The sequence below is a fragment of the Oncorhynchus nerka genome, linkage group LG6, assembly GCF_034236695.1.
Source record: "Oncorhynchus nerka isolate Pitt River linkage group LG6, Oner_Uvic_2.0, whole genome shotgun sequence".
NCBI classification, from domain to species: domain Eukaryota; kingdom Metazoa; phylum Chordata; class Actinopteri; order Salmoniformes; family Salmonidae; genus Oncorhynchus; species Oncorhynchus nerka.
Genome location: NC_088401.1, coordinates 57,153,632 through 57,181,350, shown reverse-complemented (window position 1 = coordinate 57,181,350; position 27,719 = coordinate 57,153,632). Strand labels below are relative to the sequence as shown.

The 27,719-nt window shown below is 42.0% G+C and overlaps 1 protein-coding gene across 1 annotated transcript; it reads left to right on the top strand.

The window, feature by feature from the left end:
• The first annotated feature begins 6,382 nt into the window (after window positions 1-6,382).
• Window positions 6,383-27,684, top strand: LOC115130717 (palmitoyltransferase ZDHHC5-B-like). Its single transcript, XM_029662110.2, is given in 13 exon segments — window positions 6,383-6,646; window positions 17,894-19,332; window positions 19,421-19,542; window positions 19,616-19,773; window positions 20,150-20,322; window positions 20,399-20,501; window positions 20,586-20,677; window positions 20,894-21,026; window positions 21,114-21,222; window positions 21,307-21,413; window positions 24,031-24,556; window positions 24,559-24,988; window positions 25,399-27,684. Coding segments are annotated over 12 exon segments (2,208 nt in total). The 5' UTR covers window positions 6,383-6,646; window positions 17,894-19,183; the 3' UTR covers window positions 25,505-27,684.
• The last annotated feature ends 35 nt before the right edge of the window (window positions 27,685-27,719 follow it).

Sequence of the window (27,719 nt, the reverse complement as noted above, 5' to 3'; positions counted from 1 at the left end):
TATTTTTTAAATATTTTTTAATATATTTTTTGGGGGTGTGTGTTAGAATAGCATTTATGTATTTTGTATATAGTTATTTCCTTCAAAATGTATCACTGTACCAATTCGGTCACTTGGGTACATCTGTGTGGGACATCTGGGTGACTTCATGCTCAATGTCATGTAGCTTGCTCATTTTTGAAGTTATTTGTCTAAAACTTTGCTCAGCTATTGTTGCCATCTTATGTTCTTCATTGTCATGCATCCTATCTGTATGTTTGGCTGTTCTTTCAAATCATCCCCAGCATCCCTGTATGTTTGGCTGTTCTTGGTCAAATCATCCCCAGCATCCTATCTGTATGTTTGGCTGTTCTTGGTCAAATCATCCCCAGCATCCTATCTGTATGTTTGGCTGTTCTTGGTCAAATCATCCCCAGCATCCTATCTGTATGTTTGGCTGTTCTTGGTCAAATCATCCCCAGCATCCTATCTGTATGTTTGGCTGTTCTTATTCACTTGAAAGATGATGCAGCAACAATAAAAAAAACAGAAAACGAATGTTTATTTCCTTGTATTTTCTTCTCCCAGATCTATTGTGTTATATTCTCCTACATTCAATTCACATTTCCACAAAATTCAGAGTGTTTCCTTTCAAATGATACCAAGAATATGCATATCCTTGCTTCTGGGCCTGAGCTACAGGCAGTTAGATTAGGGTATGTTTTTAGACGGAAATTGAGAAGAAGGGGGGCTACCCCGGAGAGGTTAACAGATTCTAGACGTACATCACTATATCAAATGCTTTCTCAAAATCTGCTATAAAGATTATACCTGGTTTTCCTACATTCTCATAGTTATTTCTAGTAGTTGTCTCGATTATGTTGAAGAATTCAGTTTTATAGTGATGAACAATGTCGGGGCAGACATTTTTTATTCGATGAGCAATACATTTTGCCAATATTTTTGCATCACAACATCGAAGAGTGAGGGGCAATGTTCCCTCAAATTTCTTTTGGCACTGATCAAATTTCAGGTCTACTGACTGCAAACTTGAACATTGGGGAAATGTTGTGCAACTTCCAGTGCACGTTTACTGTGAACACTGAGGCTGTACCTGCTTTAAGTTACAGTTTCAGAAAGTGGTCAAGTAGGCTACTGTGGCTATTTGATCATAATGTAGACCTACCAGAGTGACCAACCATCAAACACAATAGAGAAAATGTGTTCATAACATTTTGACATGGAAATAGCTGTTCTATCATTCAGCCTACAGTAGCAGCCAATGTGTGGTATTCAATGTAGGCCTACATTCCATGACACAACATGCAGGGCTTGACATTAACCTGTTTATCCACTTGTCCTTTAGAAAAGGAGGTGACTGAAAATGTTGTGTTTGATGCAACAAAAAATACTTTATATGCATTATTCCCAGACCATTATTACAAAGAATCAGACAAAGTATGCTACTGCGACTGCCTACTGCTCTTTATTCAACTCACTTTTCAAAGATGTCTAGAAATATACACGTTTTGTGCTCTTGTAGGAATCAATCACTCCCCCATTGTTGACTACAAATGATCTATAACTGGGCTAATAACTCACTAACTAGCCAAATATATGAACGAACATGCAGATGGCTACATGCAGCTCTCGCTTTGGTATCAAAACAAGCACATCTATTCAGGAAACCGCTCATGCTGAAAACACAGTCCAGTTCAAAGTGAATGGCACAGCTCCATATATGGCAATGGTCTATTTGCAAATAGGCCTACTGCAGCGCTGATTGGTTATGCTTCACTTGTCTGTGTAGACTTGCATCTCAATATAATCTCACATTTACAACAAAATCTCTTGCATAGTTTATTTTGGTACGTTGCATTGAAAGTGGCTAATAATGCGCTGATTCAATCACAACTCCCAGAGTAAAGGGAAACGTTGATGGTGTTAAGTAAGTGGGAAACATCACAGAAAGTTGAGTGAGGTTCTCTGTGGGAGCTAATATTTATTCTGCTTGGCAGTCTGTGGGGAGCTGTGTGCCCTTTCACACTCGCAGCTTAGAGGGAACATTGGTGAGGGGCCTCCAGTTGTTTTAAAGAGACTGGGTATTTGTATCACCCACCCTAGCTACTGCTTCAGTAGGAAAGAGATCAGTCTCTCTTTTTGTGTGTGTGACAGTTTACCATTTAAATACCAGTAATTAAAATATGGTAGTAATGGATCTTTCAGTAGTTCTTCAAAAGTTTGATACAGTGTCTACAGAAAGTATTCACACCCCCTTGATTTCCCCCCACATTTTGTTGTGTACAACCTGAATTTAAAATGGATTAAATTGTCACTGGCCTACACACAATGCCCCATAATGTGAAAGTGGAATTATGTTTTTACAAATGTTTACAAATTAATTACAATTGAAAATATGAAATGTCTTGAGTCAATAATCAACCCCTTTGTTATGGCAAGCCTAAATACGTTCAGGAGTAAAATGTGCTTAACCACTAATACATTGTATGGACTCACTCTGTGTGCAATAATAGTGTTTAACATTTTAAAAATGTATTACCACTTCATATCTGTACCCCACACATACAATTATTTGTAAGGTCCCTCAAGTCGAGAAGTGCATTTCAAACACAGATTCAACCACAAAGACCACAGAGGTTTTCCAATGCCTCGCAAAGAAGTACCCCCACACATTGACTCGGTACCGGTACCCTTTGTATATAGCTTTGTTATTGTTATGTCCATTTATTTTGTTTTTTGATTGATTCCATTTTTTTCTCACTTAAATATTTTATTGAACTGCATTGTTGGTTAAGGGCTTGTAAGTAAGCATTTCACGGTAAGGTCTACACCTGTTGTATTCGGCGCATGTGACAAATACAATTTGATTTGATATGCACATATTGGTAGATGGGTAAACCATTTTAAAAAGCACACATTGAATATCCGTTTGAGCAGGGTGAAGTTATTAATTTCACTTTGGACAGTCCCTACAAAGATACGTGTCCTTTGTAACTCAGGGATTTCACTATGAGGCCAATTGTGACTTTAAAACAGTTACTGAGTTTTAATGGCTGTGATAAGAGAAGACTGAGGATGGATCAAGAACATTGTAGTTTACTCCACAATACTAACCCAATTGACAGGGTGAAAAGGAAGCCTTTACAGAATAAAAAATATTCCAAAACATGCATCCTGTTATCAAAAAGGCACTAAAGTAATACTGCAAAAAATGTGGCAAAGCAATTCACTTTTTGTCCTGAATACAAAGTGTTATGTTTAGGGCAAATCCATTACAACACATTACTGAGTATTACTCTCCATATTTTCAAGCGTAGTGGTGGCTGCATAATGTTATGGGTATGCTTTTAATCGTTAAGGACTGGGGAGTTTTTCACAATAAAAATTAAACGGAATGGAGCTAAGCACAGTCAACATACTGGAGAAAAATCTGGTTCAGTTTGCTTTTCACCTGACACTGGGAGATGAATTCACCTTTCAGCAGGACAAATAACCTAAAACACAAGGCCAAATATACACTCGAGATTCTTACCAAGACGACATTGAATGTTCCTGAGTCGTCTAATTACAGTTACAGTGGGGCAAAAAAAGTATTTAGTCAGCCACCAATTGTGCAAGTTCTCCCACTTAAAAAGATGAGAGAGGCCTGTAATTTTCATCATAGGTACACTTCAACTATGACAGACAAAATTAGAAAAAGAATCCAGAAAATCACATTGTAGGATTTTTAATGAATTTATTTGCAAATTATCGTGGAAAATAAGTATTTGGTCAATAACAAAAGTTTATCTCGATACATTGTTATATATATATATATATATATATATATATATATATATATACACACTGTTGCTGGTATTTTGGCCCATTCCTCCATGCAGATCTCCTCTAGAGCAGTGAAGTATTGGGGCTGTTGCTGGGCAACACGGACTTTCAACTCCCTCCAAAGATTTTCTATGGGGTTGATATCTGGAGACTGGCTAGGCCACTCCAGGACCTTGAAATGCATCTTACGAACAAAATTGTAGACCTGCACCAGGCTGGGAAGACTGAATCTGCAATAGGTAAGCAGCTTGGTTTGAAGAAATCAACTGTGGGAGCAATTATTAGGAAATGGAAGACATACAAGACCACTGATAATCTCCCTCGATCTGGGGCTCCATGCAAGATCTCACCCCGTGGGGTCAAAATGATCACAAGAACGGTGAGCAAAAATCCCAGAACCACACGGGGGGACCTAGTGAATGACCTGCAGAGAGCTGGGACCAAAGTAACAAAGCCTACCATCAGCAAGGGCATTGAAGATTAAACGTGGCTGGGTCTTTCAGCATGACAATGATCCCAAACACACCGCACGGCAATGAAGGAGTGGCTTCGTAAGAAGCATTTCAAGGTCCTGGAGTGGCCTAGCCAGTCTCCAGATATCAACCCCATAGAAAATCTTTGGAGGGAGTTGAAAGTCTGTGTTGCCCAGCAACAGCCCCAATACTTCACTGCTCTAGAGGAGATCTGCATGGAGGAATGGGTCAAAATACCAGCAACAGTGTGTGAAAACATTGTGAAGACTTACAGAAAACGTTTGACCTCTGTTATTGCCAACAAAGGGTATATAACAATGTATTGAGATAAACTTTTGTTATTGACCAAATACTTATTTTCCACTATAATTTGCAAATAAATTCATAAAAACATCCTACAATGTGATTTTCTGGATTTTTTTTCTCATTTTGTCTGTCATAGTTGAAGTGTACCTATGATGAAAATTACAGGCCTCTCTCATCTTTTTAAGTGGGAGAACTTGCACAATTGGTGGCTGACTAACTACTTTTTTGCCCCACTGTATGAGTTAAGTTGGCTTGAAAATTATGGCAATAGTTGAAAATGGCTGTCTAGCAATGATCAACAACCAACCTGACAGCTTGAAGAATTAAAAAAATAATAAATGTGCAAATATTGTACAATCCAGGGGTGCAAAGCTTTTAGAGACTCACAGCTGTAATCGTTGTCAAAGGTGATTCTAACATGTATTTTTTTTTATTTAATCAGGTATGCTAGTTGAGAACAAGTTCTAATTTACAACTGCGACCTGGTCAAGATAAAGCAAAGCAGTGCAAGACAACCAACAACACAGAGTTACACATGGAATAAACAAACATACAGTCAATAATACAATAGAGAATGTCTATATACAGTGTGTGCAAATGAGGTAGGATAAGGGGGGTGAGGCAATAAATAGGCCATTGTGGCAAAATGATTACAGTATGGCAAATTAAACACTGGGGTGATAGATGTGCAGAAGATGAGTGTGCAAGTAGCGATACTGGGGTGCAAAGGAGCAAAATGAATAAAATAAATAACAATATGGTGATAACGTAGTTGGATGGGCTATTTAGAGATTGGCTATGTACAGGTGCAGTGATCTGTGAGCTGCTCTGACAGCTGGTGCTTAAAGCTAGTGAGGGAGATATGAGTCTCCAGCTTCAGTGATTTTTTTGCAGTTCCTTCCAGTAATTGGGAGCAGAGAACTGGAAGGAAAGGCGGCTGAAGGAGGAATTGGCTTTGGGGGTGACCAGTGAAATATACCTGCTGGAGCGTGTGCTTCGGGTGGGTGCTGCTATGGTGACCAGTGAGCTGAGATAAGGCGGGGCTTTACCTAGCAACCTTGTAGATGACCTGTATTGACTCAGGGGTGTGAATACTTATGTAAATAAGATATTTATGTATTTCATTTTCAATACATTTGCAAATGTCTAAAAACATGTTTTCACTTTGTCATTATGGGGTAGTGTGTGTAGATAGGCGAGGGAAAAAAATATTTGATTAATTTTGAATTCAGGCTGTAACACAATAAAATGTGGAATAATTCATGGGGTCTGAATACTTTCTGAAGGCACTGTGCATTTGTATTTATTTAGACTTATTTAAATAGGCAAGTCAAATTCTTATTTACAATGACGGCCTACCCCGGGCCTCCCCTCCCCTAAGCCGGACGACGCTGGGACAATTGTGCTCCGCCCTATAGGACATACTGCAATTCCAATCACAAAACGTATTCACTTTGATTTTAAGCCTCAAAATACAACAACTTGCATGGTTAAACAGCTACATTTTGTGTGTGTGTGTGTGTGGGGGGGGGGGGTTATAATGCTAATTCTATTTTCTAGGCTTCACATGTTGCCATGTAAACTATTAATGTTATTTCCAACAACCAATGAGCAAATCCGTTGGAAATCAGGATGCATAGCTAGATATTAAACGTTGAAAGGCCAGTCTCTCGCAAATGACAGGAGTGGAATGATAGCTATACAGCCTGGTACTCAGACAGACTATTGTAGATGTGCCTCTGTTGCAAAGCTGTAACCTGCTTTAGATAACGGGACCACTGTCCCGAGCGACCTCTGGCATGTTGAAAGCTTTCAAAATATGTCTGTAATCCCCGCCCAAGGCCACACCGACTCCACAGATAGAACAAGGAGCGCAGACTCACCGGGAATGACGCTAATCTCAATCACTGATTGGACAAATGTCCCAAATTAATGGAGCGAGGGCAGTTCCGGGATTCCAACATTGGCCTAGCATACTAGCAATTAGCCGCGGGACCGAAACGCACTCTTAAGTACTTGAAAACACCAGCCCTGGACGTCAGGTATGGCTTGTTTGGTGAACTGCTTCTTCCAATAATATCTAAGTAGCTAATTTAACTGACAGTTTATAGTTGTACTGTCTCAAGCGGTGATCAAACAAACTTACCCTGCCTTGGTTTAAGTTAGCTAGCTAGCTAACGTTAGTGCATTGGATTTCTTGCAGTTTCACAACGGCGCTCAATACGTTATATTAGCCTCTTGTCATTTTGTTACATTTGCAGGTTTGGACAAGTACAATATCTTGATAGCTAGTTACCTAGCATACACGGCTGAGTCCAACGTTATCTAGCTGTGTTTAACATTGATGGAACATGTAATCGAACAGACTTGATAGAAGAGAGGTGCTGTCTGTCAGACTCGACGTCAGTCACAGTCAGTATGTTTGGAAATGTGATTATGGTCAGGTGTACGGCAATGCTGAAAAAGATGGCTTGCTAGTTAACGTGACAATGGCCTGACACTGACTGGAGTAGAGTCAGGGTACTCTGAACGGGGAGATTTCAGGATTTAACAGCCATTGAAGAAGGGGAGATTTACTGTGTGTTACAAAGATTATTAGTCGTCTGCTAATTGAGTGGGGCACATACCTTCGTTCATCAACCTCCAGCAGCCTTTCTTTCACAGATACAAACAGTGTGTAGAGAAGGTAGGGCTGTTCTGGTGCTAATATGGGCGGTGTTCACTTTGAATAGATTATATACAGATTTTGTATTTGTATGTCAGGTGTTGATTGTATCGGTATGTACCTTTGCACCTCTGTCATAGGGGGTGTAGAGTTTTTCGCCAACTAGGTGGGTTGTTGAAGATTGTGGTGCTCAGGTTACATATAGTCCAGCGCATAAGAACAAAATATACTCAATCGTGCATTTTATGATACAATTAGTGAACTTGGTACACAAATACTAAATACCTTAAGGAACCTTTTAAAGGTTGGAGGCAGTCTGGGAAGCCTATCATTCAACAAGGGTGGCCATTTTAATAAAATGGCTGCTGTCATTTGGATTTTCTGTTAGAAGAAAAGGGTGTTACCATTACAAACAATATCAAAATGACTAATGTTATCTACCTACTAAATAAACCACACAAATCATATAGACAATATTTCTGACCATAAGGGCTCCCGATTGTGCAAAGAGGGGTCACTGCAGTACCTGGTTCGAATCTAGGCTGCATCACATCCGGCCGTGATTGGGGGTTGAATCACGGACAGCGACTACGTGGGGAAAAAATGGTTGACTTTGATTTCACACACTGCTAGGGCATGTCAAAAGAAGTACTTTTGGCTATAGTGCATCACTGATTTTGTCCATTACCTCCCTGACAGCCATTTATTTTATGGCTGCCAACCAGCTGCATGTGGCCATATTGGACTAGATTCACTTGGCCATATCTCCATAATTAATTGGTGCATACAGCCTAGCCTTGTTGCAAACCAGCTTTCATGGCAGAATTGAGCTAAAGAGGGGTCGGAACCCTGTGTAAATCAGTGATGCCTCGCAACACGTCAAGCCAATCAAATGAGTTTTATTTGTCACATGCTTAGTCTACACATTTTGTTTACGAACAGTGAAATGCTTACTTACAGGTCCTTTTCCAACAATGCAGAGTTAAAGATAATAGAAATAGTGACTCGAGGAATAAATCACCTTTGGCAGCAATTACAGCCTCGAGGGTATGATGCTACAAGCTTGGCACACCTGTATTTGGGGAGTTTCTCCCATTCTTCTCTGCAGGCCCTCAAGCTCTCAGGTCGGATGGGGAGCATTGCTGCACAGCTATTTTCAGGTCTCTCCAGAGATGTTCGATTGGGTTCAAGTCTGAACTCTGGCTGGGCCACTCAAGCACATGGAGACTTGTCCCGAAGCCACTCCTGCACCATCTTGGCTGTGTGCTTAGGGTCGTAGTCCTGTTGGAAGGTGAACATTTGCCTCCAGTCTGAGGTCATGAGCAGGTTTTCATCAAGGATCTCTGTACCTTGCTCCTTTCATCTTTTCCTCGATCCTGACTAATCTCCCAGTCCCTGCCACTGAAAAACATCCACACAGCATGATGCTGCCCCCACCATGCTTCACTGTAGGGATGGTGCCAGGCTTCCTCCAGATGTGACACTTGACATTCTTGGCGAACTCCAAGCAGGCTTTCGTGTCTTTTACTGAGGAGTGGCTTCCGTCTGGCCACTACCATAAAGACCTGACTAGTGGAGTGCTGCAGAGATGGTTGTCCTTCTGGAAGGTTCTCACATCTCCACAGAGGAACTCTGGAGCTCTGTCAGAGTGACCATCGGGTTCTTGGTCACCTCCCTGACCAAGGCCCTTCTCCCCCGATTGCTCAGTTTGGCCAGGCTGCCAGCTCTAGAAAGAGTCTTGGTGGTTCCAAACTTCTTCCATTTAAGAATGACGGCGGCCTCTTTGTTCTTGGGGACCTTTAATGCTGCAGACATTTTTTTTTGTACCCTTCCCCAGATCTGTGCAACTTCACAATCTTGTCTCGGAGCCCTATGGACAATTCCTTCCACCTCATAGCTTGGTTTTTGTTCTGACATGCACTGTCAACTGTGGGACCTTACATAGACAGGTGTGTGCCTTTCCAAATCGGGTCCAATCAATTGAATTTACCACAGGTGGACTCCAGTCAAGTCATAGAAACAGCTCAAGGATGATCAATGGAAACGGGATGCACATGAGCTCAATTTAGAGTCTCCTAGCAAAGGGTCTGAATACTTATTTCTGTTTTGTACTTTTTATACATTTGCAAAAGAAATCTAAACCTGTTTTCGTTTCGTTATTATGGGGTATTGTGTGGTGTGTGTAGATTAAAGATTTATTTTATTTGATCCATTTTAGAATGAGGCTGTAATGTAGCAAAGTGAAGGTGCACTGTATGTACTTATAGGTAGGGTAGGGGTGAACTCACTAGGCAACAGGATAGATGGACAGTAACAGTGTAATGTGGTCAGTGAGTTTGTGTGGCATCAGTATGCATGTGTGTGTGTTCAGCAGAGCGACGTTTAACCTATTTTAACAAAATACTTTTTAGACCTTTCAGCTTTCACACAAAGTAAAAGTCTAAATGACTTATCACGGCAACTGGTTTGATTATGAGCCTACCAGAGAGTCTTGTAAAGCCTTTATTGCAGCAAAGACTAAACAGTCACATTCATTTGTGAATGCAATTTCCGAAATGGAACAGTTTACTTATTGTTAACGCTAATTATTCAAGGGTCGCATTATTTTATAACATGCTTGATTGCATTTCAAAACATGAATGACTCATATGCTGTGTGATGACATGTACGGATGAATGATTGATACAGTAGCCTATACAAGTATTGAAGTAAAGAGTGTAAACAACACTAAATAAATTTTAAGTAATAATAACACATGGTGGTTAATTTCTGTATTATCAAATGAGGAGAGACAAACCTATCACACAGGTCAGAGTTAAACTTAAACTGAATCTTTATTAGTGAGAGCTTTGCAATAGCAATGGCTGGTCGACAAATCACACTTGATTTGTTGAGAGCCCCGAGACAAAAGTACAAAGGTATTTTATAGCCAAGATACACCCCTTTCAACCTACATGATGAACAACAGATATAGAATGGGTCACAAGGTTAAGATTTGTATGAAGGATACCGGTAATATTATATGGGTTCCTGCACGTGACCAGCTGCTATAGCACTGCCTCAGCCTCCTTCCAAGAAACTTAGCACTGTCTCCCATTTCAACCTCCAACATATTTTCTAAGCACACTCGCAATTTGTCTGCATAGGTTATGATACACAGTCACCTGCACGAACCCATGAAGAAAAACACAAAATGCATACAGTTTGAGATTCAAAGCTATATCTTCAAAGACATTGAAAAGCACATATTTAATGCATAGTGCAGTGCATGCAACAATGGAGTTGAATAAAATAAGCTTTAGTTATCCATCACACTCCAATGGAGCAGCATGGTATGGTGGAAATTACTATTTCCATCCCAGAAACTAAAATTAGCATAGCTTGTTAGACAAATCCAGGTAGTGTGACTCCTGGTTAAAGTGAAATGTATTCTTCTGGCGTCCTTTTCGTTGACTTCAGATAGCTTTACAGTGGATGGCCATGATAATGTCCCAATTTCAATGTCTCACCTGAGCCGCCATCGCCTTTACCACCCATTTATGTCTTGTCCTTTCGTCTACCAGAAACATAAGAGAAGTTTAGAACAGATTTCTCCCCATGCCCACTCCGCGTGGACTCCTCTCACACTCCTGAGAAAAGTCATGAGAGAAAAGCAGTTGATAGCTTAGATCGGATGCTGTACACCGGTTTCTGGCTTGGACTCATTTCTCTCGGTAGAAGTGGCGTGGACAGGGCCGTATTCAACGCCTTTGTCGCTCTTCTTCAGCCAGTTAGAGGGGGTTTGAGGTACACACACTGTTCGGTCCAATTATCTCTTCCATGCATTAAGATACCGTCTGATGTCACTTTTCATGATAACCTCGAGAGGACGGATCAGAACAACAGTTTAGTTCAGTTCATTAATCTATATGATAAATTATAAATTTTACCAATTATTCTTAATACAAATTTCTAAACATATGTCAAGGAGAATAACAACACATTATTCTTTCAATTTGGCTTATACTCCCCATCACACTGTCGACTCTATCGCAGAGCCACGGGATCAGGAAGTTAGACCTCGAACCCATCGGGAATAGAACAGAACAAACAACGCAACAATACACTCCTTCACACATCACTTCATACACTCCTACACATCACTCAAGGTGTGTAAACTTCAATCCAAAACCTCAGAGGACTGTTCCCTCCCCCATTTGTGACACAACTCCCCATATGAGTAATGTGTAAATAAACACTACTGGTAAATTTAAAAATTACAAAAAACAAATCAAATTCAAATCACTACTCTTAAGAACTCCATAAAGAAAAAATAATTGTGCCCATATGGTCATAGGAAAATAAACTTAAGGCAGCCTACCCTTAGTCAAAGGCAACGCCCTCTCCTTCTTCACATTGGTCCAAATTACAAATATGGCTAAGAACTATAAACTTCATCATAATTATCAATATTACAAAATACCTTTAAATCAGTGTTACAAATTACCTTAAATTCATTGTGCAAATGGGTTTCCAATGAGGGTGATCAAACCACAATGGACAGTCATGTCAGAGGTCATACAAACCCTTCAAAGAAGTGTTTCTTACTATATTACACAAATGAATGAAAAACAGTCAAACATTTCATACATGTTGTTTCGCAGGTTTCCAGTACATTCCTTTTTATCAAAATAATTCACGTGTTTAATTCAAACTCAGAAAATGAAAAACTTCTGAAAATTCCATGTGTGTGCACCTTTAAGATACCTTGGCACTAAAACAAATGGAAAACTCACGAAAACCGAAGGAAATAGAACACACATCAAACATAGTATTTTAAAAACACCAACAAATAGTCAAGTGTTTTGTGTGTGGGTATTTGCAAACTTTAAGGTAAAAACAAACAAAAAATGGCCAGGCCTTATATCATATGGTATTTTACAGCCTTAATCTCACTCACTCTTCCCAAGATTATAGCCCCAGGAAACATTTCAAAGAGAGACAGAAAACCCACATTCTCCCAGAAAAAAACACAAAACATTTTGTCAGCATTCACTCTACACCGATTCAGCAAACCAAAAGTTTTAACTACAAACAAAACCTGATAATAATGATAAGTCCACTGTACTCCCTCAAATCACTAATCATTAGTTTTAAACTTCCTCAATGTTTATATGTGCTTAATCTAACATGCGCTACCCTTAGACATAATTATCCTGGTATCGTTACTAGACCAATTTCCAACAAATGATGTGATCGCTGTTTCGCCTTAGATTGTTCCTGTTACCCCTCTAAATGTAATTGTTTCCCCCTCTGTAGTAAATAACTCAGCGTAAGGAATCCATGATATTTAATAAAAAGTTGTTAGAGACGTGTTCTCCTATGTCTCCCTTAACATACATACTGTAGGTGACTTCCATCAGTCCCGGAAGAAACACATCAGATAATACAGTATTTCAGTAAATGAAATTGACAGCTAAAATAAACAATAACCAATAAAGAAACCCACAACCCCTTTCCAGTAATCTAATCATTTCAACCTGTTGCATAAAGTTAGTAAAAATATAAACCTGTTGTTTAACAAATCTAAAACCTTTAAAAAGTTGGTGCTGTCTCATCAGCATAATAGTCAAAACTAACTTTTTCCCACTCTTGGCTACGATGTTGGCATGCCCCAAAGGTCAATACTGTTCAGCTTTAATGATGTACCTTCTGTCTGTACAGGGTCTGAAGTTCCAATGTATGCAGATGATACAGTGATATATGTGCATGCAAAGAGCAAACAACAAGCTACACAAGAACTCACTACTGTAATGGTCCAGGTTACAAAGTGGCTCAGTGACTCACTACTGTAATGGTCCAGGTTACAAAGTGGCTCAGTGACTCACTACTGTAATGGTCCAGGTTACAAAGTGGCTCAGGGACTCACTACTGTAATGGTCCAGGTGACAAAGTGGCTCAGGGACTCACTACTGTAATGGTCCAGGTGACAAAGTGGCTCAGGGACTCACTACTGTAATGGTCCAGGTGACAAAGTGGCTCAGGGACTCACTACTGTAATGGTCCAGGTGACAAAGTGGCTCAGGGACTCACTACTGTAATGGTCCAGGTGACAAAGTGGCTCAGGGACTCACTACTGTAATGGTCCAGGTGACAAAGTGGCTCAGGGACTCACTACTGTAATGGTCCAGGTGACAAAGTGGCTCAGTGACTCACTACTGTAATGGTCCAGGTGACAAAGTGGCTCAGGGACTCACTACTGTAATGGTCCAGGTGACAAAGTGGCTCAGGGACTCACTACTGTAATGGTCCAGGTGACAAAGTGGGACTCAGGGACTCACTACTGTAATGGTCCAGGTGACAAAGTGGCTCAGGGACTCACTACTGTAATGGTCCAGGTGACAAAGTGGCTCAGGGACTCACTACTGTAATGGTCCAGGTGACAAAGTGGCTCAGGGACTCACTACTGTCCAGGTGATGGTCCAGGTGACAAAGTGGCTCAGGGACTCACTACTGTAATGGTCCAGGTGACAAAGTGGCTCAGGGACTCACTACTGTAATGGTCCAGGTGACAAAGTGGCTCAGGGACTCACTACTGTAATGGTCCAGGTGACAAAGTGGCTCAGGGACTCACTACTGTAATGGTCCAGGTGACAAAGTGGCTCAGGGACTCACTACTGTAATGGTCCAGGTGACAAAGTGGCTCAGGGTGACTCACTACTGTAATGGTCCAGGTGACAAAGTGGCTCAGGGACTCACTACTGTAATGGTCCAGGTGACAAAGTGGCTCAGGGACTCACTACTGTAATGGTCCAGGTGACAAAGTGGCTCAGGGACTCACTACTGTAATGGTCCAGGTGACAAAGTGGCTCAGGGACTCACTACTGTAATGGTCCAGGTGACAAAGTGGCTCAGGACTCACTACTGTAATGGTCCAGGTGACAAAGTGGCTCAGGGGTGACTCACTCACTGTAATGGTCCAGGTGACAAAGTGGCTCAGGGACTCACTACTGTAATGGTCCAGGTGACAAAATGTGGCTGGCAGGGACTCACTACTGTAATGGTCCAGGTGACAAAGTGGCTCAGGGACTCACTACTGTAATGGTCCAGGTGACAAAGTGGCTCAGGGACTCACTACTGTAATGGTCCAGGTGACAAAGTGGCTCAGGGACTCATGTTTGCATCTCAATGTAAAAAAAAAAACAAAAACAGTCTGCATGTTCCAAAGTGGCTCAGGGACAAAGAGGACAACTGACAAAGTGCCACTGAATGGTCCAGATGACAAAGTGTCAGGGGTCAACAAGCTCCAGGTGGTAGCTCAAATGGTCCAGGTGACAAAGTGGTCATACAAAGATTCCAACTCACTACTGTAATGGTCAGGTGACAAGTATTTTAAAAAGTCCAGGTGAAAAAGGGACTAACTCAAATAACCAAATTTAACCTAGTTAATTTCCAATACATACGAAATTGTTTGACGACAGAGGTAGTAAAACTGTACTTCAAATCTGATACTCCCCCACTTATTATACTACTTGACTAGTTGGGCCCAAGTTTGCTTTACAACATTAAAACCCATTCAGTCTGTCTGAAAACAGGCTCTCAAAGTGCTTGATAAGAAGCCCAATAGCCATCATCACTGTTACATCCTCAGAAAGCATGAGCTCCTAAATTGGTAAAAATATTTTACAATACACTGACTCATGTCTTGTATTCAAGATTCTAAATGGCCAGGCTCCCCCTCCACTCAGTACTTTTGTTAAACAGAAAACCCAAACCACAAGGTCTACCATGAGAGGTGACTGTATAGATCCCATAAGGAAAATCACCTTTATTCAATCTGTTTGACGACTGTGAGAGCTTCCTTCAAATCTGAATACCCTGCCATTAGACTACACAACTAGTGATTAATTTGCACTTCCATGTAAAAAAAATCAAGTGGCTAAGGGACTCACACTCAAACTGCAATCTTTAATGACCGGCATTGTACAAATGGAAAAGAAGCAGATTAGTTAGAATACATTAACTTCCTGCAGAAATTCACTGAGTTCCTAAACAATAAAACCAAGCAACAATATTCATGAAACTTGTATTCAAGATTCATAATGGCCAGGCTCCCCCTCCACTCAGTACTTTTGATTAAAAAAAACTTTAAACTTCTCTTCGGTTAAAAAATACCATGAAGGTGACTTTATAAAATACATCAGTCAATCCAAAATCAAATCACATTTCGGTGGGCACAACTCTATTGCAATTACCTATCTGCTATTATTAGAATTCATTAGATTTAGTTAACTGTCTCTTCTTTGATTCAGTTATTTAAATATGACTCCATTCTCAATATGTTATTCCAGCAGACCATTTAGGCAACAGACAATGTGTTACATCGAAATTGCCTCGCTATTTATGTTGAATAAATTAGTCTTTCAATTTGAACTAAGCAAGCTGTTAAAACGTTAGTTATAGTAACATCGTCAGGGTAAGTTAACCAAAAGTGGACACACTCCAATCAGTTTCTAGAGCACAATTGCCCAGACTTTGTAGACAGTTTAATAATGCTTAAATCTAATCTTTATCAAATTATCCATTAAAGATACCAACTCAAAACTTACGTATGTAGGGCGTCCCAGGTGCCACCAGAGGTTCTGGGTTCGAGCCCAGGCTCTGTCGCAGCCGGCCGCGACCGGGAGGCCCATGGCGGCGGCGCATAATTGGCCCACGTTATCCGGGTTATGGAGGGTTTGGCCGGCAGGGATATCCTTGTCTCATCGCGCACTAATACATAGCAGACAGTATCTGCTGTGTCAACAGTTTTGATTGTAGAGACCAGTGTCTGTCCCTCCGACTCCAAACTGGAACCATCTCTCCCTGGTACAGTATAGAACAGAAACATTAACTCATACTCTGGAATGCTCTTTAGTTTTTATCACCGAAAAGACATCGTAATACTGACGGAGGATATTTATCTCCCAGAGGCCCATCCTCAGTGGAACAGACACACGCAATAGTTAACAAAATACTCTCTTCTGTTGCATACAACAACCATTTGATGCAATAAAAGTATTAGAACAATCTTTCAATTTTGCTCTCACAAACAACAACAAAAGTGTAAAGCCTTTACAGCATAGAAAAGATGGAAAAACAGCCACATTTGTATAATTGTTTATCCGCCATGTGGTTGCTGATGCTTAAAGTTTTCTAAAGCCAGGATATATAAACAGTTAGGCTATTGATTATAGACCTAATTAAGTTGGGGTTTCCTCTCTCCTCACTATGCTAAGACAATTAAGGCAAGTGCTGTTTTCTCTTCTCCTAACTCAGCTGCTGCCTCCGTCGCATTGTTCTCAACACCAATATGCTGGATAACGTTGCTATTATGCACATAGCAACATGGACTAGGTTCCAATTCAACAGCGCACTGATTCGTTCAGAATGACCGCTATCCAATGCGGGAGAAGGTGCATTTGTTATAAAATATAATTTTTATTAGTGTTGCACCATTGTTTTTACGTAATATAACCATATACAATTTCAGTAGCACATGTCTTGGTGATGGACTGCGCCATCCCCACGGCCTCCACAATGGATCAGTCCACTCAGACAGGCGCCAATCAGACTGGTGTCTTGTACACCATGAAATTCAAAAATAAATTGTTGCTACTGCTTGACCAACAGCCTATCGACCGAACAATCAACTAGTTGACTAAATGGGGTCTGACTGGCAGCCATTTCTTTAAAATGGCCACCCTGGTTGACTGACAGGCTCCCCAGACTGCCTCCAATCTTCAATGTTCCTTAAGCTATCTACTATAGTATTAGTTTACCGAGTTTGATCATTATACCATAAAATGCACCTATAAGCTAGCCAGTTTGTAGTCCTAGAAAAATGGAAATGAAACCTCATGTTTGTGTTCATTTTGTTCTATGAGATAATATCAGACAGTTAACATAACATGTATGAATTATGAAGCCTTTATGTGAAGCCTTTATGTGCTTATGCATCCTTATTTGCAAAGTGATGTTAGCTGATGAAGATTCTCAGAACAAAATGTATAAGATCTCCTAAGCCTGTGTTTACCAGGCTTTGTAGGCTTTGGCCAACAAGCCATGGCAGAGTTAGCCTCCGTTAGGGCCTACAAAAACACGCCATTACTATTGCTCTCTATTACCTAAGATCTGTTTTCAGTGTTCTAATGGAACAGGACTTTTCCCTCAGGTGTTACATGAGATCTGTGTGGATAGGAGGTTCTGTTATGAATACCTGTGTGTGTGTGTGTGTGTGTGTGTGAGAGAAAGGTTGTGTTTGTGTGTAAGGAAGAAAGATGCTTTTAGACACACCCTTTTCCTGGTTAGTCAGTGTTGTAAAAAGAAAATGGAGTAGAGTTGACAAAATGGTCAGGTTTCAACACACAACCTGCCACTCCCGAGACATGCACAATTCTGCTCTGGCTTGCAACAACTAGCTACAGTATGTAAAGAATTATTGTCATACCTTGCACCACTACTATGTTTTTCATGGCTGCATTTGTGTTAGTGATGGTGTGAGGTTTGTGTGTGTGTGTAATTACTAATGGTTGAAGTTTGTAGTGTTGGTTAATGATGTAATCTAGTAGTTGTGTAACATGCTCTCCATTTCTTTCTGTTTCAGGAGGTGCCCTCCGATTGGCCTAATAGACAACGACGGTGTGTGACAGAACACTTGAGTGTGTGCGAAGAAATAAAGAGGGCGAGAAAGAAGAGGACCCGCAGTTGTCTGAGTGGCTTATTCTTCTTTCTGCGTGGCTCCATTTCAAAGGGATCATGGGAAAAGAGGCATGTTTACGGCGAAACCATGGCGACACAGATTTAGGCCCTGTTTGGGATGAATTGATTTGACCTGCATTGTCACAGACTGAACAAAACCGCTAGATAAACAGCTAATTGGTCCAGTTGACCCAACAAGACTGATCTCACCATTCTTTCATATTGACGGAGTACTGAAATAGTGGATACAACATTTTAAATAGCTTTTGTGTACAAGTTTTAATGTTTGAAAAAGCTGCAAGTGTATTTTTGCTGGGCAGCTTTAAGACTGGCTTAAAGTTGAGATTTTTGTTTGTCTCAACCGTTGCTGCCTCCGCAGGATATAGAGCCTTGAACTCTCCCCTTTGCAAGCATTCTGTCGCACTTTCCGCTATCTCACAAAGACACATTTCAGTGCCTAGATACACCTTTTCTAAGACCAGAGTTCAGTCGATGGTCACTGCTCTGCTAGAGAACCCTGTTCTGCTGTTTCATAGGATGTCCTGTTACTACCTCCTCATTTCTGCCCCACATTTCCCTTACCAGAATTTGTAAATGGACAACTGTTAACACTCAAGCACTGAGTAATAGCTGAGGCGTTATAGCAAGTTAGTGTTCAATGCCTGTGGAGGGTTGGTTTGTTGTCTCACCAGGTCAGAAAGTGGTTGTTCAAGCAGTTCGTTGTGTGTGTCCTTGTGGGTCTTTGTTGCGCTACACAGGAGAGATTTTGTTGATTTATTTATATTGTTGAACCAAATAAGGTTACATGAAGCCATATAGAAATATTTCTAAGAGTCGCAATTATTTTTGTATAATAGTGTAACGTTTTTAAGATGTGTAAAAGTTATATAGTCTAATATATACCTGCAAAGTTATACACACATGTAAACAAAGGTGTAGACTTTACTATAAAATCATTATTTTAGTTTTTAAGTGGTTTTATTGGCTGAAGTGCAAATATCTGGCTAGCTTTCTCTAAGATGTTTCTCCCAAACAGCTGCTTTGTGTAATATTACAAGTGCTGGTCCCTAAGATCCTTCCCTTCTACCATCATGCGCCCTTATCCCATACGGACACCGAGGTGTTCTCTCTGACCCGTCCACCACACTTCTCTTTAGATATACCCCTTCTACCTCTCTCTTTCTCTCTCCCTCTGATGCCGGGGTTTAGTAGTGGGGGGCTAGGGGGAGAAGTGGGTGGCCCCGCCTCTTCTTCTCCCCGTCGGTTCCACCCCAGCCGCTATGTACCCGTCTCCGCGGCAACCACCTTTCTGGTCGCCTCCACCACACTCTTCTTCTGCTTCACGTGAGTAAGACACGCACGCACACACATACACACACACACACACACATTAGATTCCATGTTACATCTCTGTATCTCTCTTTCCCTCCAGGTGTCCGTGGTTGTCAGAGCATGTCTCCTCCGTCGTTCCCATCTATAACGCTGTGGTCTTCCTCTTCACCCTCGCCAACTTCTGCATGGCCACCTTTATGGACCCAGGGGTCTTTCCCAGAGGTAAGGAGAGTGTTAAAGATAAATGACTTAGGTGTGAAGAAAGTGTGTAAGGTTTGTGCGTGTGTGTTCACAGCGGAAGAGGATGAGGATAAAGAGGATGATTTCCGCGCTCCGCTCTATAAGACAGTGGATATCAAGGGCATTCAGGTCCGGATGAAGTGGTGTTCCAGCTGCCGCTTCTACAGACCACCCCGCTGTTCACACTGCTCTGTGTGTGACAACTGTGTGGAGGTAAACACACACACACACAGACCTGTACTTCTACAGACCGCCCCGCTGTTCACACTGCTCTGTGTGTGACAACTGTGTGGAGGTAAACACACACACACACACAGACCTGTACTTCTACAGACCGCCCCGCTGTTCACACTGCTCTGTGTGTGACAACTGTGTGGAGGTAAACACACACACACACACAGACCTGTACTTCTACAGACTGCCACCTAGCTCACACTACAGGTGGTATAACGGGTGACAACTGTGTTATAACATGTTGTCTGTGGCAACAGTAGAAATATCAAAAACATCAGTTATTTGATTATAATTTTGATTTTTTTCCCTCTATTGACCCTTTTGTGACTGTTTTGACCTGTGTGTGACCTGGCAGGACTTTGACCACCACTGCCCATGGGTCAACAACTGTATTGGGCGCAGGAACTACCGTCACTTTTTCCTGTTCCTGTTGTCCCTGACGATCCACATCATGGGTGTGTTCGGCTTCGGCCTGCTCTACATCCTCCACCACCAGCACCAGCTGGACAGGGTTCACTCCGCTGTCACGTATCCTTATTGACACATACACACACACACACACACGCTAGTTGTTGTGTTGGTGTCCTTAACTGTGTGTTCCCAGTATGGCTACAATGTGTGTTGCTGGCCTCTTCTTCATCCCAGTAGCAGGTCTTACTGGTTTCCACATGGTACTGGTAGCTCGGGGTAGGACCACTAACGAGCAGGTACATCTGTCTGTGTGGGTCTTGGTGTGTTTTCCTCAGAGGGCTGACATTATCTAAAAATAGACCATCTCTCTCTCTCTCTAGGTCACAGGGAAGTTTAGGGGCGGCGTTAACCCTTTCACCAATGGCTGTCTGAGGAACATCTCACACGTGCTCTGTAGCGCTCAGGCTCCCAGGTTAGCGACCGTCTCTCCTTCATGCCTCCTCATTTCCTCTGCTGTTGCAGCTTATGGTTGAACAAGACCCTCAGGGGTAAGGAACTCAGTATAGCCTCACTGTTATGGTGGTTAACTAAATATCTATATAATAATATTTCTACTGTGTAATGTAGTATGAAGTTGGTGTATGTTTCAGGGAAGTCATTCATGTGTGTGTGTTGCTGTCTCTGTCAGGTATGTGGGGCGGTGGCGGGGCAAACAGACAGCGGAGGTGCAGCCTCCCTTCCTCCGCCCTCCTCTCTCCGAGGCCCAGCTAGAAGCCAAAGTCCTGGACAATGGCATCCAGAACGACTGCCACAGCACCAGGGTACACACGCACACACACACACACAAAATAAACTCTTAGCCATCTCTCGTGTGTATGAACAGTCTTGTTCCTTCCTGTCCCTGTCAGTCTAAGAGCAGTTTAGAGCAGATGGAGAGCCAGTCAGCTGATGCAGAGCCTCCACCTCCTCCCAAACCGGAGCTCCGCTACCCTGGTCTGCCCCGCGCTGACACCGAGGGTGAGCAGTGAACACACACATGCACTCCCGTATCCCACGGCGTTGTGTAGATTTTAAACACTGTTGTTTTTTTCCTCCAATCAGAGAGCAGCTTGCTGTCTGATGGTCCGCCCACTCCATCTATGTACAAGTACCGGCCGGCCTATAGCAGCCCACAGATGAACCACACAGCTCTGACACACCCAAACAAGGTACGCACGCATGCATTCCCCTCCATATTAGGGCTGTGATGATACCACTATCACAATATATTTTCCATGGCAAAAATTAAAACACGAAGCAGACCACTCTTTGGTCCTTTAAAAACCTGCTGGATGTAAAATATTGTGTGCTATAGTTTGGAAAATAAATACATGTGACTCTGGTTTACAACATAATGATGTTTGTTTCCAATATTAGGGCTGTTTAAAATCCGCTTTGTGTTTTGTTTCCTTGCCACGATACTAACGAGTATCGCAATCCTGGCCCTACTCTGTATGTATTTGGACGCTGAAGCTAAAACGTTTGGCTCTATACTCCAGCATTTTGGGATTTGCAATTAAATATGTTTTAATATGAAGCGGCAGTACAAAATGTCACCTTTTTTATTTGAGGGTATTTTCATGCATAACTGTTTTACCGTTTAGAAATTAAAGCACTTTATTGCCAATTCACTTGCTATTGGACAAAACATAATCTGAAACACAACCAAAACAAGCTGTAAATGCATCCAACAAGTTTGTAGCGTCACACGCTTGATGAAGTCAGTGTCCAAGGAATATGGGCCAAATATACTTTAGACTACTTTAATACACTATAAGTGAGTTTTGTCCAACTACTTATGACACCTTAAAATGATATGAAGTACATTCATTTCTAAATGGTAAAAAAAAAGACATGTATGAAAATACCCTCTGTAGCTCCCTCCGGCAACCACGAGCACAACCATTCCTTGATTTTAACTGGCGGCTTTATTCTGTAGTTTTAGTCAGGATTATCACCTTCCGTGAGGACTATAAAGTAAATGAAAATACAGTTGAGCACACTCTTACAACCTCCTTATCTTACGAGTGACTTATTAGCTTGATATAACTCTGAAGTGCGTACATACATAAAAACAGTTGAGCCGGATATATAACAGTATCAGATTAAACACATGAATAAAGGAAGAATACCTCATTGGCTGCTTATTACAGAAGGGAGGAAATCCAAAACTTTGCGCTTCTTATATACACTTCATCCTTAATTATTATAACGTTACCATCCTAACATACACGCTTCATCCTTAATTATTATAACGTTACCATCCTAACATACACGCTTCATCCTTAATTATTATAACGTTACCATCCTAACATACACGCTTCATCCTTAATTATTATAACGTTACCATCCTAACATACACGCTTCATCCTTAATTATTATAACGTTACCATCCTAACATACATGCTTCATCCTTAATTATTATAACGTTACCATCCTAACATACACGCTTCATCCTTAATTATTATAACGTTACCATCCTAACATACACGCTTCATCCTTAATTATTATAACGTTACCATCCTAACATACACGCTTCATCCTTAATTATTATAACGTTACCATCCTAACATACACCCAACATACACGCTTCATCCTTAATTATTATAGCGTTACCATCCTAACATACACGCTTCATCCTTAATTATTATAACGTTACCATCCTAACATACATGCTTCATCCTTAATTATTATAACGTTACCATCCTAACATACACGCTTCATCCTTAATTATTATAACGTTACCATCCTAACATACACGCTTCATCCTTAATTATTATAGCGTTACCATCCTAACATACACGCTTCAACCGTTACGAACTACACCCGAAGACACGAAAAACCTAGCTAACACAGTGTGGGATTGCCTTCCCTCCAAAGGTGTGTTGCTACAATAATAATTCCCGTTACAACAGTTATTAGCTACGTCGTTCCGCTTGTCATTTCCCCCGCATAGTGAACACGTAAACAATTCAAACAAAAAACAACGACATAACCTGTAAGTCTGTCAGTTACACCCTCAAATAAAAGTTCTGTACTGTCGCCTCATATGAACCATTTATTCTCAAATCCATAATGCTGGAGTATAGAGCCAAATGTAACAATTTAGCTACCCTGTCCAAATGCATATGGAGAGGAGTGTATACATACCGACACATTTCTTACGCAGTCCAGACCTTTAACATTTGAGATGACCGACATCGTGAGATCCATTCCCTGAGATGACGTAGCTCTACTCCTTTAGTTTATAATCTTCTCCTAAACACAGGGTCAAATCAGTTGATAGCTCAGCTATAGAAGGCTGGGGCATTCAGGTGGGACTAGCAGAGACCCCTCTCTGAGGTCCGAGCCTTTCTTCTTTCCTTTGTGTTTAACTCCATCCCCCTCTTTTTTTGTTTTTACTCTGAATTGATCACTCAGTGGCCATCAGTTGATCAGTAAGTCTCAGTTATTGTCGTGTGTGTGTCCCCATTTATGTCTGTAAAAAGGTGTATGCTTGTGACCCCCTCCCCCCTAATGTTATTTTGCAGGGTGAGTGTTCTTGGTAATGTGATGCACCAGTAGACCTTCATCCTCCCCTGCTGGCTCTCTGTAGAAACTGTGATCTGTACACATTTCTATGTTGTCTTCTGTTGAGGAATGTCTCCTCAAAGTAATCCCTTTGTAACATACGTTCCCATCCTCCTTCATGCTCTTCATTTTACCTTCACTGTTGCTTACTGCTCTTCTCTCCTATCATTACCTTCACCTCTCTCTCTTCTCTCTTCTCTCTCTCTCTCTCTCCAGATGATTCGTGGGGACAGTCTGGACTCTCCCTCCATCCTCCAGTCGAGTTGCCAGCCCAGCTATCGATCTGAGCCCAGCACCCTTGATGGGGGGTCGATAATAGGTGTGGGGGTGCATAAGGGGGGAAGGGAAAGGGGCGAGGGCCCCGGGGGAACCAGCGGGACGGGTGGTGGCGTCTCGGGGGGCATCTCCGGGTACTCCCTAGGGGGGCGGTCGTACACTTCCTACCCCTCATCTCTTGTCTTGTCCACCGGTGGCTCCCTCTCATCCAGCATGCGCTCTGCCCACACGCACCACAATACTCTGGGCACGCTCCAATCAGAGGGCACCACCGACACCAGCTACAAGAGCCTGGCCAATCAGACACCTCGGAATGGCAGCCTGTCCTACGACAGCCTGCTGACACCGTCCGAGAGCCCAGAGTTTGAATCGGCTGCTCATGAGCTGTCCCCCCAGAAGCACCACACCCCCGCAGCGTTTCCCCCGGCGACTACCTTCTCCTTGCCGGCCCCCGGGGTCGGGGATGCGCCCTGCAGGGGTACACCTCGCCCTTCCTCTCTGCACAGATGGCCCAGCAGAGAGAGGGCCAGCTGCTCCAGGGCTCTGCCTCTTTCTCCTCCCCCCACAGGGCGTACCTACGCGCCATCAGCCCGCCCCTGCCGACTCCTCCCCCACACACTGCTCACCCCGAGACACCGCACCTCCTCCACCAGGACACCAGACACCCACACCTCCGTGCCGCCTCCTCTCGCCCCCTTCCTCCCGTCTCTGAACAGCCCTCCCCGTCCTCCCCCCGTGCCTGTTCCCCTGACCCCCCTGTGTCCCCCCTGCCCCGAGGCCTCTCCCTGGGGCAGTCTCTCTCCTACACCCGAGAGGCAGGGCTCCAGCACAAGGCTCGGCCAATGGGAGGAGGTGGTTTGTCGGGAGGGGGCGAAATCGGAGGGACCCAGGCTCCACAGTGAGTAGAGATCTGAGCCACAAGCCTGGTACTCTTCGTACTCCTCTTCCTCCCTGATTGATCTATGTGAACCCTCTTCCTCCCTGATCTGTGTGAGTCTTTTTCTCCTCTTGGTATCGGTAAGTTTTTCTGCTGGAGTGTGTTTTTAATGTGTATAAGAACTATGCTCAGGTGTAACTGTAGTGGGATGTATATCTGTTTGAATTGTGTCTACTGCTACTGTCTTCTCACTCCTGTCTGTTCTGTGCCCTTTTCCTCCGCCCCAATGAGCCTTCTACTCTTGTAACCTTATCATAAGTCTTGTTATTACAGTGCATTTTTGACTCAGATCTACTCACCTCTTCTCTCTCACTCCGTCACCCCATCTGCATCCTTACACCCCCCCCCTTTCCCGCCGACTTTCCAATCAGATCCACATCTCGCCCAGGCTTGGCCAATCACAGTACATCTAAACCAGGGGGCGGGGTGAAAAAGGTGACTGGCGTCGGAGGGACAACCTATGAGATATCGGTTTGAGTGACAGACGTCCGCCCCGGCCAATGATAGAAAGAAGATTGTTCCACTGGACAGATTCCAAATTTCTTACTCTGAGGGGCTTCAAGATGGATGTTCACTAAAATGCACCCACACAATGGTCAATATGGAGTCGGATAGTGGAATAGAAGTGTGTTGGCTCACTGGTATTTCAATTACCTTCCTATCCTTATAGTGCAACTGGCCATCTTTATCTGCCAATCTTTCATATTGGATGTTGATCAGTGTTGGAATGGGACAACCTTACCTCGGCCTCTCTGTGAGCCATAGACTGTATAACATAAATGCTATTATGACTGCGGGGTACTAAACTCTCTCTATAACACTTATATAAAAATATGATTTGTTTTGGTACATTAACACATGGAGAATTTATGCGATAAAATATAATCCTGGAAGGAAGTAAGGCTTTTTAACCAATCAGTATGGTGCCTGAGAGGGCGCATATGGACTGGTGACCAATCGTGGCACTCTGTGGTTTAAGACTTCCTGCTCCATCATATGGATGAATCAATCACAATGGATCCCCACTCCACAGTAGTCATTAATTAGTTAGTCTGCAGTGATGATGCCTCAACCACTATAATTTCATTTTAGTTTTCTAAAAAACCAAAGCTTTATTTAATTGTTTTATATAAATGTCTAAAAAAATCTTTAAGAATTATTGGGTCAGATGATGAAGATATAGTTTATTTTGCTTTGTGACAAACTGTTAATGTGAGTGAGTTAGACTGGTCGCTTGTTTTGATTGAAGGCTGCTTCAGCCTGTCATAGATCTTGATGGAATTCATCATCCAATGTGATGATCCTCTCTGACGGACAGCTGAAGTGACATCACTGAGGATGTTGAAAGCCACAAAGAAAATAGAAATTCTGAATCACAAATACAGCACAAGCCTCTTTGTGGAATGTACACTCAATGTTTTTTATTGATACATTATTCAAATTCTCTGTTTGTAGTTTTAAATGATTGTCCTTTTGATGTTCAATGTTTTCTGTCAATCGAATGCTAGAAAAACCTTATAAAGATGTCTAGCCAAATGGGTTTAGGGTGGGAGGGGCTTATTTATTTGAACACACAGGGAAACCTTTGCGCTCTTAACACAATTCCAAACCGATATCTACGTCCTGGAGTTGGATGAAGTTGCCCCTAGACAATGGGGCTTTTTGACCCTAATGGTTAAGGTTAGGACTAGGGGATGTTAAGATTATCCTAGATCTGTTCTCAGAAGGGTCATTTATAACCCAGAGCGCACATCGCTGTCATAGTGCCTTGTCCTTAAATTCTAATGTACTTGGACAATTCCAAGAAATCAAATTCTGGGGGGTGGTTTATTTATAGATGGTATAATGGTATAATTATAGATATTCTATAGTAATGTCTGATTGTTAATAGAAATATGTATGATGTGTCTTGGGGGGGGGGGGTTGAAATTGAGGACTGTTTTGATTGTTTTTTTGCCTTGATACCATTTGTAGTAAAACTAAGCATTTTGTTTTTTACAGTATTTCGTATGACTACAGCCAGATAAGAATGTTATATTTGAGTTTGTTTTGTAGATATTCTGGCCTCTTGATTTCTTTATTTTGAATCTCTTTATGGTACAATTTAACATTTTGGCCACAAATACGTTTAGGAAGGCATGGTCAGAAACACAGAGGTGGGTGAGAAGTGGTGTTATGTTTAATCCAAAACTATGAGAGTTGGAATGTCAAAGCTAGCTGAATATAACACATGTTATGTTCTGAAGCACACAAAGTAGACTATCCCACCAACCAATCAAACAGCAGCATGGCCAGTCAGTGTGTGTGCGTCCCACTCGTTTAGATGTGTGTGTGTGTGTGTGTGTGTGTGTGTGTGAGAGAGAGAGAATATCCTTGCCAAATGCACACCCGGTTGATATGTATGATGACAATAGTTAAGCATCATAATGGCACAAAAAGTCAGACATACAGGACTGGAGAAAGTCTGACTTACTTTGGTGGTGAAGAAGTGAATATACATGAGTAAATTAGAACACTATTGTTGTAAGCTGGGCTGAATGAAAAGAGTGTCACAAATGACTTCAATGATGAATATGAAAAAGACAGTTCCAAAATGGCCTTATGAAGTGGTTTTTAAAGATGTCTTCTCAGATTAAAAGGTTGCCCTGATGGAAAAACGTGTCTGTCTTCAATCAAAAATCAGCCGAGAGTA